This window comes from Nycticebus coucang, chromosome 5 (assembly GCF_027406575.1).
Source record: "Nycticebus coucang isolate mNycCou1 chromosome 5, mNycCou1.pri, whole genome shotgun sequence".
In the NCBI taxonomy this organism is placed as follows: Eukaryota; Metazoa; Chordata; class Mammalia; order Primates; family Lorisidae; genus Nycticebus; species Nycticebus coucang.
Window position 1 is genome coordinate 83,136,960 of NC_069784.1, and position 15,351 is coordinate 83,152,310.

The 15,351-nt window shown below is 36.7% G+C and overlaps 1 protein-coding gene and 1 pseudogene across 5 annotated transcripts in view; one reads left to right on the forward strand and one right to left on the reverse strand.

The window, feature by feature from the left end:
- LOC128585843 (glyceraldehyde-3-phosphate dehydrogenase-like) overlaps window positions 1–15,351 on the forward strand; it is a 618,240-nt pseudogene that overhangs the window by 463,372 nt on the left and 139,517 nt on the right. The window lies entirely within an intron of this gene.
- ATG5 (autophagy related 5) overlaps window positions 876–15,351 on the reverse strand; it is a 144,755-nt gene continuing 130,279 nt past the window's right edge. For all 4 annotated transcript variants that reach the window (XM_053591182.1, XM_053591179.1, XM_053591180.1 and 1 more), the window contains one exon: window positions 876–1,646. In XM_053591182.1, coding sequence (XP_053447157.1) covers window positions 1,510–1,646 — 137 coding nt within the window. In that variant the 3' untranslated portion in view covers window positions 876–1,509. The remainder of the gene's footprint in view (window positions 1,647–15,351) is intronic.

Below are 15,351 nucleotides of genomic sequence, written 5' to 3' on the forward strand. Positions count from 1 at the left end.
TGGCAGTTTTCTTTCATTTTATTCACACTGGCCAGTTCCTTTCTACTTGCTTCTATTTTTCTTTGACTTTCAGGGTACTATTTTTCAGTACCCTGAGTTACTCTTTTTGACTGAGCCTTATAATTTCTATGCCAGAATATTTGATCAACTTTATCTCATTCTACGAATAATATACTATTCATCAGTGAAAATAACAACAGGAAAAAGAAAAGGAAGCAGTGAGCACTAGCAGGACCTCATTTCAACATTTGTATGATTTTTTAAGAAAAATGTTCCTTCACATTCCTTTTTTATGGAATCTAAGACCATTACTCACAGGTGGACAGTAAGCTAACTCACAAGAAAGCAACTGTAATGCACAAACATGTTCAACTGGTAAAATCCCAGCAGCTTGGTAATAAACAACAAACCTTCCTTATGTTGAACAAGAACTACAGTTACCCCTGGTTATTTTTGGTAAAATTAAGGAAAAGATGCTGCAGTCAGAAGACAGGTAATCTTCAGACTTCAAAGACTGGCTGCCAGGGGACAATAGTGAAAAATTAAACCTGGAGCCAATGGAAAACACTAGCTTGGGGAACAATGGGATTTTCCAAAAATGCAAAATTATCTCACACAGGTGCTCGGCATACTATGATTTGACAGGCTTACAATGATAAACAACAAAGAAAAACAGTTACATTATGTATATGTTAGTGTGTAAAGAACACCGATTTTAAAGTTGGCAGCAAGAAATCCTATGACAGCTCCTGAGACGTGTCATCCTATGCCCTCCATCAGCCCCCTGCCAATGACGACCCATTAGAATGGTAGCAGAGTAAAAAGTGATCTACCATATGTGAGGCAGAATGTACTTGAAAACTGACAAAACTGTATGTTATTAAATGACAAAACATATTTAGAGGCTTTATTTAAAAATCTCTCACTATTCATTATCAAAGTTACAAGATTGTTTGCATACCAATAGACAGACTGTAAACATAGGAAATTTTCATTAAGGAAAGATGGGTTTACTGTAATTCAATCTATTACAAAAAAAATTACTGCAAGTTATTGATAACAGAATTTCTTTTTTACTTTCTTAAGTGTAATTCTCTTGAAAATTAAACCAATGTTTCCACTCTCTCAAGCTAAAGTTCAACCATCATCACCTTAGGAAATACCTCTGTTTATTTGTTAATCAGAAATACAAACCGAGTGGCACATCTTCATAGGCCACAGGTTTCGGCTTCATTATATTTTACAAGAAAACAGAAGACTTGCAGTGGTCCTGTGGATCTTTCATGTCACAGCTGAGGTTTACCGACGGCAGTGGAGGAAAGCAGCGGTGATGCAAAGACAGACCAGCCCAGTTGCCTTATCTGACGTGGAATCTGGTGCCTGCTCTGCTCGCAGCAAGTGCAGTGTTCCTGGTCAGGCGCCTCCACCAACCCTGGCTGAAGCAGGAGGGTGACGTGCTCTGGAGAATCCTGTTTAAGGGTGATGACCTTCAGGCACACAGTTGGTCCTTCAATCTGTTGGCTGTGGGATGATACTAATATGAAGAAAATTATCCGGGTAGCTCAGATGTTCACTGAGCCACTGCAGAGGTGTTTCCAACATTGGCTCGATTCCATGAATCATCACTTGGTTCTTTTTTTCCCCATCTATTCCAAGAAAGAAATCCAACAATAGTCAATTAAGAGTCAAAATAGTGGAAGACAAAATAATTTGTTGCCTTTTGAGAATCCTTAGTGATATTAAATGGATTTTAAACCTGTTTTCGCCCCTGAACAGGAAATGTGGACATGGAGAAAGTTCAAATGTTGCAATATGTATCATTCAAAACAGAAACCTGAGGGTTACAATGAATTCTGATAAAAATTCTGTTGCTATTATGTGAAAGTATTCATTCTTTCTTAATTACTGTGCTCACCTAAGATTGACGTTAATGAAACTATGGTAGCAAAACAGCCCACTTGTACCCAATGACCAAAAGTTATTTTAGTTATACATTAAAAACTGTACTATATGGTTACTAAAAATGACAAGTATATGAAATAGGTCTAAACATATTTTAAAAGTGTAAAACAGAACATCAAGAATCAGATCAGTATTTGAGAAGATGTGTAATAAAATAAATGAGAGCTTTGGCTGATTTTCAGTTAAGAGTTTAAGTATATATCAAAAGTTCAAGTTACTATTAGAACATTACTTGGAGTTTTAATCAGAAGGAACTAAGAATCTGATTCAAGGATTCCTGTTTTAGAATCATGAAACCTGACTGAGATTTATTAATACCCATCTGTTAATTAAAAGGGTGCTGTAATTCAGATTTTTCTTTTGAATTCAAATTTTATTCCAAATTAAATTTATACTTCATCTTGTGTTTTTCATGATTTTAGTATGATGTATCAATAACCTTGGTTGTTACAGGAAAACAAAGAGAGCAAAACTAAACTCCTCTAATAAAAAGAAAAAAAAAATAGATCCAGAATCTTTGGCATAATTCTTGGTTTGTCTCCTTTATAATCTCTTCAAAATGTCTAAACCTCTCAGCTCCTTGGAGGCAGAAGACAACAAGGAAACAAGAATTTCATGGAACTCCAGGAAGGAGAAATACCCTACTTCTTTTCTGCTCTGTTCCCAATGACTTTCAAATCCCTAGGTTCCGATGTCTGGGCAAAATGGGCTGATGATGTATGGTGATAATGACGTGGCTGGCATCTGAAACAAGAGACTCTTTTAAAGAAATATTTAGACTTCCTGTTAGAGGCAGCACAGTCCTGGGAGATGACAGTCAACAGAGGACACAAAAAGACTACAGAGAGTTGGTACACGCAGAAGAACGCCAAAAATAAAAACCTGACATACTACCAATTCTAAAGACAATGAAGTAAAATGTCCCAAACAGACATCCAAACTACTGTGTGTCACAGTTTAAAACAATTTCAGAAAATACTGTCACTTCCTAATAGTACACTACTGACCTGAAACATGCTTTCCTTGGTTTGAGTTTTCTGTCAATCTTTGTTACATCTATACATATTTTTTCACATAGTTGTGATCACAGTGTTAATACAACGATTGGTACCAATTAGTAATGGTACCAGTCAACCATAAATAGAAGATTAAGCCGTACACAGACTACTACAGAAAGCACGGTATTAATACTTTGGGAAGATTTTTTTAAAATGTTAGTATTCAAAAGGATAAACCCTCAGCTATCTGGAATGATTCACTCTTTGTAAGTTCTAGAATGCCACGGTTGTGTTGTATTAAATCTTTCTTAGAATATTTGAAAACATTTCCAGTATAGTTCTCTTCATATTCTTATTATATATTTCTTTGAAATATTTTAATATTCTCAGAATCTTCCTCCTACTTAGCACTGAGTCAAAAATTGAAAGAGTAGTGGTATAAGAGTAAAAGTTCCTTATCTGTAAGGTTTTTCCTTAAGCCAGAATCACCTTTGCATACCATGAAGCAGAAGAAACAAGTCACAGCTCAATATACAAAACACTGTGTCCCAAACAATATTTAAACATGGGAGCAATTATTTCAAACAAACATTCATGTCCAGGCAGAAAAAAAAGTGGGGGGTGGCGGGGGGAGGAGCCAATATAATATGGCATACAATCCAAAAGCCAACCCTGTTACAAAAAGGAGAGTTGGAGTTTATGAGTTGTGTAACAAAAGCTGGAGAACATAAGCAATATTCACTATGTAAATAAACCAAATAAACTACTTCATCAGAGCTCTGACTAGGCAGCATTCATTCCCTGGTTTAGGAGCTGGGGCCACTTTTAATCTACAACATAAAGTTATCACTAACTAAACTTAGACAACTAAACAAGAGAATGTAGGGCTGTCATATCCCTCAACAGAACAGTTTAAAGTTTAAAAAATATAGTATTTTGTCACTGCCTACACATTTGCCCAATATACACACTAGTATTTATTTTTTGTTTGTTTGTTTTCTGATTTCCACCAACAACACAATTATAACCAGAGAGATTCTTAGACTGGGACAGTGGTCCCTTTGGAAATATGAACTAAAGTTTCTCCGTTGTTCATCACCATGTCCCATGTGCCTAGTACAGTACCTTCTATATATTAATTCGTCAATAAATATTTTCATAGCTTGGATAGTTTTGTTCCTGGCAGAATGTACCATGAGGACTAATGTTTTGGAAACAACCCCTTCTGTTACTGAGCAAGAGACATGAACAGAACCTTTTCTGAGGAAGACAGACAAATGGCTAACAAACAAATAAAAAAATGCTCATTGTCCTTAATCATCAGAGGTATGCAAATCAAAACCATCCTGAGATATCACCTAACCCAGTGAGAATAGCTTGCATCACAAAGTCCCAAAGTTGCAGATGCTGGCGTGGATGTGGAAAGAAAGTTGGTGGGACTACAAACTAATATAGCCTCTTTGAAAAGAGGTATGGAGAATCCTCAAAGAACTCAGATTAGATCTCCCATTTGATCCTGCAGTCTCATTACTGTAAGGGCATCTACTCAGAAGAAAAAATATCATTTAATCATAAAGACATATGCACTAGATTGTTTGGCTGAAGCACAATTTATGATTGCCAAGATGTGGAAACAATCTAAATACCCACCAACCTAGGAATGGATTAACAAACTGTGGTATGTGTATACCGTAGAATACTATATAGCCATTAAAAAAGATGGAGACACAAAGATATATCAAGTGCTCGGTTAATAGGAATGCTAGGCCATACATCTTTTGTATTAACCTGGAGTTGAAGCACATTCTTCTTTGTAAAGTATCTCAAGAATGGAAAAGCAAGTATCCAATGTGCTCAATAGTAACATGAAGCCCGAAGACAATCTAATACACACCCACATAAGAGAAAAACTCATTCAATTCAAGTTGGGGGGAGGGGAAACAAAGGAGGTGGGAAGGGGAGGGGAGATGGCTGTGCTCCCATTTGATGGGCATAACGTAAGGGTATATGGCACACCATGTGGGTGACGGGACGCACTACAAGAGGGACTCTACCTCACAAAGGCAAACACTGTAATGTAGTTGTACTTTCACATTAACTTGAAATAAAAAAAAAAATTAATGTTTGGGAAGAGCTTCTGATAGCTAGCCCTACTATGTAGAAGAACTCTATCAATAAAGATTGCTTCAATTATTAAAACAACAAAAAGTTTTTAAAAAGTTCCCAGATAAGCCAATTGTATGTGGTGTGACCTTATTCATGCTATCATAAATAACCACAAAGCATAGCTGGGCATTTTGGTAACAATGAGACTAAAAAAAGAGAATAGTAAAAACTTAGTAGATTTTTTTGCTCTAACGGTAGAAAGGAAATACTTGATACTGCTAAAGTAAACCAAGTTTTCGGTAAATATATCTTTGTGTTTCAAAATGGAAATCTAGAACTTAATATTTGGAATGAGAAATATGTCACTACAAAGAAAATGACTCAGGAGAAAAATGTTATTTCATATCTCTCCCACTCAGGTTTTTGAAAAAGTTGGTCTGAAGCTTTAAATTGGGCAAACAATTGAGACAGTAATCAAGTGAACTAATTCTATATAAACTTCTTTCATACAGGGTATTTGGGTGGGGGTAACTTTTGTTTTTTTTTTAAAGAGGCAGGGTCTTGCTCTGTCATCTAGGCTGGGGTAGGTATAGGGCTGCAATCAATCACAGCTCAGTGCAACCCTGAACTCCTGGGCTCAAGCGATCCTCCCACTTCAGCCTCCTGAAGTGCTCAGATAACAGGAATTGCTAGGCTATAACTCTGACTCTGATATAATTTCATATTTATAGCATATAAATATTCTTTTACATAACCACAATACAGATATCCAAAACTTTGAAATTAATATTGATATAATACTATTATATAGTGCATATTTAAATTTATCAACTATCCCAATAATATATTTTAATTCAATCTAGGACCTAGTCCAAGTGTGTCTTGATGCATTTGCACTGATAAAACAGAGTACCTGAGACTCGGTAACTTATAAAGAACAACAATTTATTTCTCACAGTTCTGGGCTAGGAATCCAAGATCAAGGTGCTGGCACCTGGCCTGGGCCTTCTTGGTGCATTGCTACATGGCAGAAAGCAGAAGGGCAATGGAGATGGAACCCAGTCCTGCAAGCCCTTTTTATACCAGCATTAACCACTCATGACAGCTCTCAAAAGCCCCACAACTTCCAACACTTCTGCATTGAGGATTCAGTTTCTTTCTTTTTTTTTTTTTTGTAGAGACAGAGTCTCACTGTACCGCCCTCGGTAGAGAGCCGTGGCGTCACACGGCTCACAGCAACCTCTAACTCTTGGGCTTACGCGATTCTCTTGCCTCAGCCTCCCGAGCAGCTGGGACTACAGGCGCCCGCCACAACGCCCGGCTATTTTTTTGTTGCGGTTTGGCCGGGGCTGGGTTTGAACCCGCCACCCTCGGCATATGGGGCCGGCGCCTTACTCACTGAGCCACAGGCGCCGCCCCTGAGGATTCAGTTTCTAACACATTCAGACATGGAAGGATTCACACATTGCATATAATTTTCATGTCTCTCTCCTCTCTTTTAATCTGCAACAGTTTGTAGCCCTTCTCTGCAACTCTTTACCCTGGATAATTTTGAAGAGCGCATCTCATTATTTTGTAGAATATCCACACAGCACTTTTTAAAACCTAGCATCTATTTTAAAGTGAACATTTTGGCCAGGGGTGGTGGCTCACTCCTGTAATCCTGGCACTCTGGGAGGCTGAGGTGGGTGGATTGCCTCAGCTCAGGAGTTAGAGACCAGCCTGAGCAAAAGTGAGACCCTGTCTCTACTAAAAATAGAAAAATTAGCTGGGCGTCGTGGCTACTCTAGAGCCTGAGGCAACAGGAACACTTGAGCCCAAGAGTTTGAGGTTGCTGTGAGCTATGATGTCACAGCATTCTACTGAGGGTGACCGAGTGAGACTCTTGTCACAAAAAATAAATAAAAATTTAAAAAATTAAGTGAACATTTTTAGAATTGTATTGCATTTAAAAAAATATATATTCCGGCAAACTTTGGCTATATGAGTGACAGCAATTACACTTAGAAGCAAAAAAAGAAGGCATAAAGAGAAAAATTATATTAGCCGCGTAAACTACTCATGAAAATTACGAAGTCAAAACAATGCTAAATTGTTATGTATATATGAAAAAAAATGATGCCTACATATAGGGTGTATTTAATGAATGTAACAATACACAATAATATAAAAGATGAAGAAGAGAAAGCCAACCATGTACCGATAGTTAACAAAGTAATACTGAAAGATAAACTGAGAGGTAACCTGAACTCTAATTCTAGCAATGAAGGGTTCTGGATAGGTCTCATATCTTTTTGAGGCTGTTTCCTTTTGTATAAAATGAAGATGTCTATATAGATTCATGGTTTGCAAATCTGGCTAACCATCTGAATCATGTGGGAAATTAAAAAAAAAGCTTTCTGAATCATTTTTTTTTTGTAAAGTATGCTTTTAAATGTTTCCTAGAATAAATCTTATGATTACACTGATGGAGAATTTTTCTTCAAACAAAATTTTATGCAGAAACCATATATATGTGGTTTTATATTTTACTTATGTATGTGTAAAGAGAGGGCAGCTTTGATTGATATGAGATCAAGACTGTCTCCCAAGTCCTACATTTACAACCAAAGGTAGCTTCTGATTTAACTGTTAGTCACAGTTTGTAAATGTCTTGCTCTGTCGTACAGGATCACTAACATACTAACAACATCTTCTAGGTCTAGTATTTGAGTCTTTTATGTCTAAGCAGGAAAATACTTCCTTCAGAGTTCAAATCATCAGCATTTCCTTGTTTTGAATTCTTACTAAATCACTTAAACTTCTTAGTCTCCATTTCTTCATCTTGTATTGTGGACAAAGAATTCTGATCTCTGGGGTTGCATGGAGGATTAAATGGGATATCCAAGCCAACACCCAGCAGAGACTAGCACAGGTCTTAGACACAGTAGGTACCAATAAAATAAGCGATTCTTTCCTCCAACTCTCCCTCCTCTTCTTTTTAAAAAAACCCAAAAAACAAAAACCAGCTGTCCAAAATACTACTTTAAAGTAAAGTGAGGACAGAAGACCAGTTTTTAGAATGCCACAATTTAGTAATAAAAAGGACAATTCTTTGCACACACAAAGTTAGAGAGTAAGTCAATTCTTTTAGAACTAGATATACCAAAAGATATATAAAAACTATGGATTCAATTATATGACTGGCATGCAAAAGGCTTTCAGAGTTTGGCCTCATGTTAATATTCTCTGAATTATTCAGTCCCATTTTTATGCAGCATGGCATATGACTTCAATGAATATATTAAAAAAAGACAAAACCCCAGACTAAAGAATTATATGAATTAAATAACATTTAAAAAAATTCTCGGAGGCTGGAAGCACTGGCTTCTGCCTATAATTCCAGCACTTTGGGAGGCAGAGGTAGAAGGTTCCCTTGAGCCCAGGAGTTCGAGACTGGCCTGGGCAACATAGCAAGACTTTGCTAAAAATTAAAAAATAGCTGGCCATAGTGAAATATGATTATAGTCCTAGCTACTCAAGCAGGCTGAGGCAGAACTGCTTGAGCTCAGGAATTCTAGGCTGTAGCGAGCTATGATTGTACCACTGTATGCAGTCTAGGTAAAAGAATAAGACTTACCTCAAAAAAAAAAAAAATCAAATTCCTCAAGTATGATTAAAAAAACTCTGGATTAATTTAATAGGGCTCTCAACATACATATTCAATAGAGCACATTACCCATAAGTCCAATGGGCCCTAATGTACTAGTTATATTGTTCAACAGACTTTAGGTAAGGGTTTTTTAAATTTATTAAGATGAAAACATTCAGATAGGGAAAAAAAAATCCTTTCAAAATATTGATGTTATACATTTATATTTACTTGAAAACTCACACTATGTGATGAATCTGCCTTTTAAAGATTTTTATTACTAATGGTTACTAATAACCTTCCCTATCCCAAACTGGATTTTAGTACCTGTTTCTAAGCCAATTTGAACATGTTATTTGAGATTTTAGTGAGATGCTTTAGTTTCCTTCTTACTATTAATAAATACGCTAAATATTTGAACCCTTTTAATTTAAAGGAGGCTAACACAATGGATGGTATATTGTCAAGGGATATCCATAATTGCTTTAATAAGAAAATTTCAGTTTAAGTAAGTAAATTTTTAAAAGCTCATACTTGGGCGGCACCTGTGGCTCAAGGAGTAGGGCGCCAGTCCCATACGCCAGAGGTGGTGGGTTCAAACCCAGCCCCGGCCAAAAAACCAAAAAATAAAAGCTCATACTTACAAATAAATATGGAATAACAGAAATCTAAGGTGAAATGGTCGGCTTAAATGGCCACTTTAACTTTGTGGCTTCACAATTACATTTAAAATTCAGCAGAAAACTACTTGATTTGCTTTCATGGCATGTGTGACATTGCAGGTAAAACTTCTGAAAAACACTTAAAACTTCTGGGAAAGTTTTAAGCAAACAGACAAGCTTTTTGATTACAGCCAGTCTGAACAATTTTGTCCTGCCTGACAAATTCTTTAACCTCTGATATGTTCATTAGTAAAACGCCAACTAATTGAATCCATCGACATGAAAAACCACAGGCTGAAATCTGAAGTGCATACATCATGCTGAAGGATTCTGAGTCAGCCACGGCAGTAATAGTCAGCAAGGTCAGGTCACAGAGGGTTAAACCAAGCCAGGATATAGGCAAAGGAATACATCAAACGCTGATTTTAAAAGGGCAATTAATCTTAGACAGAAATGCTTCCTGGGGAATGAGATCTCAATCTTAAGAGCACACTACATGATGTAGTAGTAAAAATGAACATATACAAGCTTACAGGGCTTTTATCCTATGATCACAAACAGAAGGAGAGTGCTGTTTATCAGAGAAATACAAACCCATTTAAAAATACTTACATTAACTTCTTCCGGATCTATACTCACTTAGCAGTACAGGTCTTAGCAGAACATATAATATCCGAGTTAATATATACCACATATCTCTTTCCATGTATACATTTTTTATTGTCTATATTTTAATTATTTCTGCCTCAAATATTTCCAGAGCCTTGACTCTCAACATTCTAAACAATTTCAAAACATGTCCACGTTAATTTTTTCATTGACTTTAGCTTATAATCTTTGTATCTTAGTGGAGGACATAATCCAAAATTTAAGTTAAAGAAAATTATATTAAGTGATTCCAAGACCATTGAAATAAACTGCTTTAAAGCTTCCTGACCCAACAAAAACCATGGTAAAAGTTAGAAATTAAACTTCATTAATTAATAAACTTTGAAACTATAGGTTCAAATGTTGTAAATCTGCTTATGATCCAAAAATTATAGATGAGTATAATAGGGCCCATTAATATTTATCAAGTATAGAACAGTTCAAGCTTAATTGTTTAATTTAAAATACAGACACCTTTTAGGTATAGGCACAACTACAAGAGACTCTACAAGTCACCCTTATGCCATATTTACCTTTTTAGAAATTAGCTTCTAGACATGACTAGAAATGCTGATTAGAAACAAGAAGCTGGGTTGGTGCCTGTAGCTCAGTGGTTAGGGCACTGGCCACATACATTGGTGCTGGTGGGTTCACAACCGGCCCAGGCCTGCTAAACAATGACAGCTATAGCAAAATAAAAAAATAGCCAGGCCTTCCGGTGGGCGCCTGTAATCCCAGCTATGGGGAGGCTGAGGCAAGAGAATCGCTTAAGCCCAAGAGTTTGAGGTTGCTGTGAGCTGTGACATCACAGTACTCTACAGAGGGTGACAAAGTAAGACTCTGTCTCAAAAAAAAAAAAGAAAAAAAGAAAAGAAAAGAAACAAGAGGCTAAGCACCTCTTGTAATTGCAGAACTCAAACATGGTTTGAGTATTACAAATTTAATACAGTTTTTTCCTTAAAACATGTATACATTTTAGGACACTGTGTGTGTGTTGTATATATAAAGTAAGACCGAAGTCCCACTGAACTTATATTACTTAATAAAGAAACAACTTGCTTTCTGTCTGCATTATGTTATTATTTTGGTAGGAGATTTTTATTTTCTTGTTGTAGATGAAATACATGAAAAAATATACTTATTTTAAGTATATATAATAAAAATACTTAATTTTAAATCGTACCTGAACTTTATGGACACCCTGTATATATGAAAGTTGCGCAAGCATATGTTTCCCTCACTTTTGGGAAAGTCAGCTTAATTCAATTCATTCTTGAGATTAAGGTAGGGAACAATAATTAAGGAAGGGAAATCAGATGTAATCTTCTATTGGGTTCAATCATCTCATCATCTCCAATAACAGTGAATGAAAATAATCAGCACTTTTTGTTTGATTTCAGCAAAGACATAAGTTCATAAACTAAAGCATTAAGAGATTCTGTATCAGCAGGATTAGTCACCACTGCCCATGAGCTGTGATAAGATATGGAGGTGGGGGGAGAATGAAACAATCAGAGTAAAGAATTTGACTCATTTAAACTTAGAATTTGATAGTACAATGATAAATTTAAGAAAGGAAAATATATTGTAATTACCAAGTTTAAACTGATCCTACTATGTTTAAACATGCATATAGCAGATCTTTGCTCCGACGGGCTACATTTGAAGAACTTTTGAATTCCCACTGCAAATGACATTGTCATTTCTTCCATAAAGTAAATATCTAATGATATTTACATGATAGAGAACAATGATGAGCAGAGTGTGCTGGGCTAAGAAGGAAAGATGCTCCCACTACAATCACGTGACCCCGTCCTACACGCATCCCATAAAATTATAAACGGACCTTCCAGGGTTACTTGTGAAGAAATGAAACAGGAAATAACGTGCAATCTGCTGTTTATATTTTTCCTCAATGAAAAACTTTCACTCATAGCAACCACCTGTTGCGATCTACTTTTGGACGTCTTGCCTTCCAGAGTTTTAATACATTTTCACAAGTATATGATGATAATCAAGCTGGCTGCAGAAGAGGCAGTGACTATGGAGATGCCTTAGTGAAGTAAGTTTATTTCTTCCTTATGAGAACCACACTCCCAGCATTTCTAATCATGTCCAGAAGCTAATTTCTAAAAAGGTAAACATGGCATAAAAAACTCTTATCATAATTTGTAGCATTTTATCTTTATAAGCAGCTGTAATACATGTAGAGCATCACACACTTAGAATTTCTGAGTATGTCAAACATCATAGTACTTGCCTTTGCCTAGGGGGATTATCAACAACAAACTTTACTTGGTAAATTTCTTTTAAGTGCAGTCCTTTTAGTTGTGCAAAATATTAACAGAACTATAAGAAACAAACAAACAAACAAAAAGTTACTTGTAAAATCCTGGAAAAATACAAGACTATGAGGGTTCACTTTAAAACACTTTTGGTAGGAGGCGCCTGTGGCTCAAAGGAGTAGGGCACCATATACCGGAGGTGGCGGGTTCAAACCTGGCCCCGGCCAAAAACTACAAAAAACAAAACAAAAACAAAACCACTTTTGGCTCTACACTCATCTTGTGAGGTGGTAGCAGGAAAACATCCATATTTTATAAAATAAGAAACCTGCATCCATCAAAAAAAAAACTAAATGATTGCCCAAATCAGTGTGAAGGTACAGATGAATACTAGTTCATTCTAATTCAAATTGTAAATGACTGACTAAAGAATTACTGAAATTATAAAACCTCTATCATCCTACTCAAAAACCCCTAATTTGATGAAGCTTGGTGGATTCTAGTTTTTAATAAATTTCTGTGCAAGGTGAAATGCTGACTCTTCTGAAGGCAGTAACATCATGTTGACAAAATCTGACTATTGCTGGTTTAAACCTCAAATCATGAGATTACAACCAGTTTTCATTTTGTCCAAATACTTGAATCTGCCTTGTATGGAGAGCATGAAATTTAGATGTTTCTTTTTTTCTAATTGCTTTATGTCAAAAATGTGTCACAATTAGTTAATTCATTTTATTAACACAATCTATACAAAACAAAGAAGAAACAAGTGACTACATTATCTTTTCTTACTTGTAACAATTATTCTGTGGTTTCTCATAAAGCAAGTTAAAGCAATATAATTTAAAAAAAATTTTTCTTTTTTGAGACAGTGTCTCACTATGTCGCTCTCGGTAGAGTGCAGTGCTGTCACAGCTCACAGCAACCTTGAACTCTTGGGCTTAAGCAATTCTCTTGCCTCAGTCTCCCAAGCAGCGGGGACTACAGGCGTCCGCCACAATGCCTGGCTATTTTTGTTGTTGTTGTTGTTGTTGTAGTTGTCATTGTTGTTTAGCAGGTCCGGGCCGGGTTTGAACCTGCCAGCTGCCAGCCTCAGTGTATGTGACTTGTGCCCTAACCACCCAACTATGGGCACCAAGCCAGCAATATAATTTTTAAGTTAGACCATCTAAATGGGGTATTCTAATTTCCCAGACTCACTTGTTAAAATTATCTTTCAATGTACTAACTCATCAAGGCAAATACTAAATCAGCATCAGCACTCACTTCTTCAGTGCCTCTCTAACACTCTTGATTTCACTGAAAACTTCATGCGACGGGAAAGATGGAAAAGTGTAACTACTTCCTCAGAAAACAGATTAACATCTTAGATCACACAGTACCCGGAACAACCAGCCCTTGGGTAGCTGGTGAGGGATTCTACAGTGAACATGTAGCATATGTAACCTGAATGCTTTTTTTCGACTAATCTCTGTTCATTTTTTATTTAAGCCTTAGCTTAGCCTCCACTCTCTCCTTCAGAGTAGCTAAGATAGCAACTTTAGGTGTTTCCTAATATTCTTTACATATGTCCGTTACCATATAAAACCAACTGTACACCTTTCTGTCCCCACCTATTGGACTGTGCCTTATATACTTCAGTTTCCTCAATGTCAGAACATAATAGAATGCAAAGAAAGTGACTGATAAATGACGAAGTCTATAACATGAAGTGGAAACCAGACGGGTAGTTGGGTTTAAAGGGTAGTTGGAAGGGATATCAAGAAGTAAATAAATTCTCAGGCCGCAGGGCAGAAATGGAATCGGGAAATGGCAAGTGGCTATGGGGTTGTATTAATGTTTGGTGATGGGAGAGATACAGAGAACCTTTACTGATTTGCAACAGCAGGTAAGCCTTTCTTTACCCATGCGCTCTTTTTGTTCACTATCCAATATGAATTCGGGACAGGAACAGCCCAATTCTTACAGAGGGCTAATCGACACACTCTCAAAGACTGGGAAATGAGGTGACTGGGCAAAGGCAAGAGTATCAAAGTAAAAAGTATTTCACTTCAGGTCTGGTACAGAAGCTTAGATCTCTGAGTCACGTTAACTACAGCTGAAACCACAAAAACAATTTACCTGAGCTCACCTTTGGTCATTTCCTGTTACCTCTAACTTGACTAACTTCCCCAGCCACTTACCAAAAATAAGAAAAAAAAAAAAAAAGGAAAGAAAGAAACACACAAAACAGCTCATCATTAGTTACTCCATGAGAACAGTGACCTAAAGCACGTCTTCATAAACAGTACATCTACTTTCATATGATGAAATAAGACAAAATTCCTTTGTGCCTGAATCACTTGTTGTAGGGAGTAGACAATGGTGCCACGTAATTTTTATGAAGTACTTTCTCTTTTTATCATGTGATGACAGCCAGTTCTTATCCATACACACCCAATATTAAATTCTTTCGCTTTCACCTTAAGTTGAGAATAGGTGTGTCAAAATGCTTTCCATCGGACAATCCTACAGGTGTCTTTAACCAGACATTAACAGTTTACTGAAACAGTGACTTGCTGTTTTGGGTACTCACCACAGACTTTAGAATGACAGTTATCTCCTGATATAAGGTGACAAAAGGGAGAGGCAAAGATAAAAATTTTTCTAAAGAAAAGGTAACAGGGCACAGTGGCTCACATCTACAATCCCAGCAATTTGACAGGCCAAGGCTGAGGATTGCATAAGATCAGCTGCGCAACATAGTGAGACCCTGTTTCTACAAAACATTTTAAAAGTAGCTGGGGTTGGTGTTGTGCACCTGAAGTCCCAGATACTTGGGAGGCTTAGGTAGGAGGATTGCTTGGGTCCCAGAGCTTGAGGTTTCAGTGAGCTGTGATCATGGCACTACACTCCAACCTGGGTGACAGAGTGGGACCATGTCTCTAAAACACAAACAAACAAACAAACAAAAAGACAATAAGAAAAGATAATTGGTGTTAGAGAGTGAGAGATGTAGCCTCTTCTTGGTATGAAAGGTTAACAACAAAAATGCCACAAAAGCATAGGTACTATTTATT